Source organism: Lissotriton helveticus (genome assembly GCF_964261635.1).
Source record: "Lissotriton helveticus chromosome 1_1 unlocalized genomic scaffold, aLisHel1.1 SUPER_1_unloc_49, whole genome shotgun sequence".
Classification (NCBI taxonomy): domain Eukaryota; kingdom Metazoa; phylum Chordata; class Amphibia; order Caudata; family Salamandridae; genus Lissotriton; species Lissotriton helveticus.
This window is the reverse complement of record NW_027611691.1, coordinates 71335-76617: the sequence shown is the minus strand read 5'-3', so window position 1 is coordinate 76617 and position 5283 is coordinate 71335. Positions and strand designations below refer to the sequence as shown.

The 5283-nt window shown below is 41.3% G+C and overlaps 1 protein-coding gene across 1 annotated transcript; it reads right to left on the bottom strand.

Annotated features, from left to right (window-relative positions):
* Positions 1 to 583: 583 nt before the first annotated feature.
* LOC144806129 (uncharacterized) lies at positions 584 to 4953 on the bottom strand. The gene is made up of 2 exons (XM_078672560.1): positions 1982 to 4953; positions 584 to 1830 (listed from the first exon to the last, which is right to left on the bottom strand). The coding sequence occupies exons 1-2, from the start codon at positions 4237 to 4239 to the stop codon at positions 1629 to 1631; spliced, it is 2460 nt and encodes an 819-aa protein (XP_078528686.1). The 5' UTR covers positions 4240 to 4953; the 3' UTR covers positions 584 to 1628.
* Between the last annotated feature and the right edge of the window lie 330 nt (positions 4954 to 5283).

Sequence of the window (5283 nt, the reverse complement as noted above, 5' to 3'; positions counted from 1 at the left end):
TTCTTAATATAGCCCTTGTGTGTGATAACCTTGCAGTGCTCACATTATCATCCGCGCTAGAAGAGATGGGAGCCTGGGGTGTCTGGTTACAGAAGCTCATTTACATACAAAGGGGGTGACAGCCTGTTCACTTCACACAGCACAACTTGTTTACGTAAAATGCTTGTACACAGAACAAGGTAAAGTCTTGTGTCTATTTTTTTCATTTTATTTAATATATCCCGCACCTCTCTCTCTTCTTCTCTTCCTCGCATTTCAATTCATCGTAAATTACACAAATATACTATTGCTTTATCAGCACGGCACAAGTAGGGGGTGGACACAGTTTGATGGGGTCCAGTTCCACCTAGCTACTTAGCCTGCGAATGGGAATTGTTACTTTGTTTCTTGCATCTACAGACACAGGCCTCAGAGTGTTTGTAACTATCCGCCCCAATAGCAGTGTCACCTTTATTTATTTGTATGAGTGGCACAAGAGAGGAACAAAGAACTAGACAAAATTAGCCCTTCTATTGCCTAATACACTGTAAATGTGAAACACTTTGGGGCTTGGGGGCTGGATAAAGAACGTCAGGAAACAAACGCAAATTAAAAGTACATTGTATTTATTCGCTGAAAATTGTTTAAAAATGTAATTTCCAAGTTCCGCATAGCACTTTAAAAATATTTCGCCTTTCAGTCCTTTCCGAGTTTAGTTAAAAACTGATAGTGGGAAAATCACATGATGTATAAAAACTGAGAACAAAAACGTATTTTTACATTATTTAATGTTTCTTGTTTTTTGTTTTTAAAACAGGCCGTCGACATTTCACATGAACATTATTATAAGGGCCCGACATCACTTCTTGTGACGTCACTACATGTAACGTCATTGTGATTTGCATTTGATAATGGGCTCTTTCACTATTTTCCTTATTTGTGCCCTGTTTATTCCATGACATCAGTCTATAGCAGTGGTTCCCAAACTTTTTCAACCCATGGCTCCCTTGGCTTATTGATCGTTGCCCGCGACTCCCTATTATTATGTGACATTTTTTAGTGACCGGGCAGAGGCCCTTCAGGAGCGCTGAAGAGTTTCTAAGGCGTGTCTAGACCATCACAGTGATCTAGACACTGCCTTATTAAAACTGGCTTTATAAAATTAAATAGTTAAATATAGCATAGCTGCTAAGTTTTCTGTAAATGTAGGAGACATTTCGATGTTTTTAGGGTACTCCTTAAGTGTGACACTACAAATGTGCCACACTTTATAGTGAGTAGAATGAAGCAGTTATGATAACCTACTAAAGCTTTTTACACATTCATTGCACTTGAATAGTTTTTCCCCTGTGTGTATTCGCTGATGTGTTTGTAGGTTTGACAGGTGACTAAAACACTTTGCACATTCACTGCACTTGAATGGTTTTTCCCCCGTGTGTGTTCGAATATATTTTTAAGGTTTGATAACTGACTAAAGCACTTTGCACATTCATTGCACTTGTATAGTTTTTCCCCTGAGTGTGTTCGCTGATGCGTTTGTAGGTTTGACAGGTGACTAAAGCTTTTTCCACATTAACTGCACTTGAATAGTTTTTCCCCTATGTGTGTTCGCTGGTGTCTTCGTAGGTATAATAACCTACTAAAGCTTTTTACACATTCACTGCACTTGAATCGTTTTTCCCGTGTGTATTCGCTGATGACTTTGTAGGTTTGACAGGTGACTTTTCCCCCGTGTGTGTTCGCTGATGACATTGAAGTCTTGATAAGTGGCTAAAGCACTTTGCACATTCACTGCACATAAATGGCGTTTCCCCTGTGTGTGTTTTCTGATGACGTTGAAGGCTTGATAACCTACTAAAGCACTTTGCACATTCAGTGCACTTGAATGGCTTTTCCCCCGTGTGTTCTCGCTGATGACGTTGAAGGCTTGATAACTGACTAAAGCCAGGGGAATGGCTTTTCCCTTGTGTGTTTTCGCTGGTGTCTTCGTAGTTCTGATAACCGACTAAAGCTTTTTACACATTCATTGCACTTGAATGGCTTTTCCCCTGTGTGTGTTTGCTGATGACTTTGTAGTTCTGATAATTGACTAAAGCTCTTCCCACATTCATTGCAATGGGATGGCTTTTCTCCTGTGTGTGTTCGCAGATGACTTTGAAGTTGTGATAACCGACTAAAGCACTTGGCACATTCACTGCACTCGAATGGCTTTTCCCCAGTGTGTATTCGCAGATGTGTTTGGAGGCCTGATAAATAACTAAAGCTCTTTAGACATTCAATGCACTTGAATGGCTTTTCCCCAGTGTGTGTTCGCAGATGTCTTCGTAGTTCTGATAACCGACTAAAGCTCTTCCCACATTCACTGCACTTGAATGGTTTTTCCCCTGTGTGTTTTCGCTGGTGTATTTGTAGTTCTGATAACCTACTAAAGCTCTCTACACATTCATTGCACTTGAACGGCTTTTCCCCTGTGTGTGTTTGCTGATGACTTTGTAGTTCTGATAATTGACTAAAGCTCTTCCCACATTCATTGCAATGATATGGCTTTTCTCCTGTGTGTGTTCGCAGATGACTTTGAAGGTTTGATAACTGACTAAAGCACTTTGCACATTCACTGCACTTGAATGGCTTTTCCCCCGTGTGTGTTCGCTGATGAATTTGAAGGTTTGATAACTGACTAAAGCACTTTGCACATTCACTGCACTTGAATGGCTTTTCCCCCGTGTGTGTTCGCTGATGAATTTGTAGCACTGATAATCGACTAAAGCTCTTCCCACATTCACTGCAGTTGAATGCTTTTTCCCCTGTGTGTGTTTTCTGATGACGTTGAAGGCTTGATAACCTACTAAAGCACTTTGCACATTCAGTGCACTTGAATGGCTTTTCCCCTGTGTGTGTTCGCTGATGAGTTTGGAGGACTAATAAGTGTCTAAAGCACTTTGCACATTCACTGCAATGGTATGTATATGTTCGCTGGTGTATTTGTAGTTCTGATAACCTACTAAAGCTCTTTACACATTCATTGCACTTGAATGGCTTTTCCCCTGTGTGTGTTTGCTGATGACTTTGTAGTTCTGATAATTGACTAAAGCTCTTCCCACATTCATTGCAATGATATGGCTTTTCTCCTGTGTGTGTTCGCAGATGACTTTGAAGGTTTGATAACTGACTAAAGCACTTTGCACATTCACTGCACTTGAATGGCTTTTCCCCCGTGTGTGTTCGCTGATGAATTTGAAGGTTTGATAACTGACTAAAGCACTTTGCACATTCACTGCACTTGAATGGCTTTTCCCCCGTGTGTGTTCGCTGATGAATTTGTAGCACTGATAATCGACTAAAGCTCTTCCCACATTCACTGCAGTTGAATGCTTTTTCCCCTGTGTGTGTTTTCTGATGACGTTGAAGGCTTGATAACCTACTAAAGCACTTTGCACATTCAGTGCACTTGAATGGCTTTTCCCCTGTGTGTGTTCGCTGATGTGTTTGGAGGACTAATAAGTGTCTAAAGCACTTTGCACATTCACTGCATTGGTATGTATATGTTCGCTGGTGTATTTGTAGTTCTGATAACCTACTAAAGCTCTTTACACATTCATTGCACTTGAATGGCTTTTCCCCTGTGTGTGTTTGCTGATGACTTTGTAGTTTTGATAATTGACTAAAGCTCTTCCCACATTCATTGCAATGATATGGCTTTTCTCCTGTGTGTGTTCGCAGATGACTTTGAAGGTTTGATAACTGACTAAAGCACTTTGCACATTCACTGCACTTGAATGGCTTTTCCCCCGTGTGTGTTCGCTGATGAATTTGTAGGACTGATAATCGACTAAAGCTCTTCCCACATTCACTGCAGTTGAATGCTTTTTCCCCTGTGTGTGTTTTCTGATGACGTTGAAGGCTTGATAACCTACTAAAGCACTTTGCACATTCAGTGCACTTGAATGGCTTTTCCCCTGTGTGTGTTCGCTGATGTGTTTGGAGGACTGATAAGTGTCTAAAGCACTTTGCACATTCACTGCAATGGTATGTATATGTTCGCTGGTGTCTTTGTAGTTCTGATAACCTACTAAAGCTCTTTACACATTCACTGCACTTGAATGGTTTTTGTCCTGTGTACGTGTGCTGATGAAGCTTGAGTAGTGATGACAAACTAAAGCTCTCGCTGCATGTGTATGATTCTTCTTTCTTGGTTAGTGTCTGCGGGTCAGGTTTATATTTGTCTACATCCCATGTCTGTATTTCCTGATGGGCCAACATGGCTGATAAAGCACTCGTGGTTTTCTCACACACTTTATATGTGTGCAGTATTTTGCATGTTAGATTTCTGCTTTAACAATAAAATGCAATTGCCACCAAACATTTGCCACACTCCGAATACGTAGAAGCTGTCTTTGTAGGCGATTGTGCCTTTAGATTGGATTATGGCTATGCACGCTTGCAGAAAAAGATGTATCTTCTTTCTGCCCGGTGCAAATTTGGAACAGTCTGTTGTATTGTAGCTAGAAGAACTCCTCTTTCCTTTACCCGTCAGTTGTCCGGCTCCGCTCTGTTGTGCTTTTCTCTGGTTACTGTGGTTTGGCCAGAAAGAGTTTACAATTCACCTAGAGCATGGAATGAGGGCTTGTCATCATATTATAAAACAGAGCACTGCTGTAATCACATCATACCGATCCGATGATCAAAGCTGGTGTTGGACACTTGTTTATACAGGACGCGGTTTGTAATTGGTGTTGCCTTAATTTTCCTATGGTCATTTCTTCGTCTTGTGGCGTGGAGGTGCTCAGCTCAGCCTCTTACAATCACTGAACTGCCCTTGATGCTTGATCCGGGATCTGTCAGTTTGTGTGCAGGTTCCTCTGTCGCTGACTGCGCTGATGTTTTCCTGAACACTGTAGCTCATTATTTCTGCTATTATTGAAGATTTACAGCATTCGCTTCATTATTGATGGTCATTTCATACATTCAAGGATGGTTTTCTGTTGGATGTAAAGATATTTAACATTACTAAATTGAAACATAATGGAATGAGAATTCACAATGTTTAACTGGTTGTAAAAGACATTTCGGAGGAGATTTACCAAATCTCACGCAATGCAGCGCAGCCCCCCCCCCCCGCGAGGCTGCGCTGCGTTGCACGACAGGGGGGGAGCAGGAGAGCACCATATTTTCAAAGATATAGCTCTCTCCTTCCCTTTCCCTTGCGCTGGCACTGATTACAGTGGACTACTTGAAGGAAAGAACAAGTGCACAGCGGATAATACTTTAGTTGAACTAGTTTAGGATTTGTAAGTAGGTGTTCCC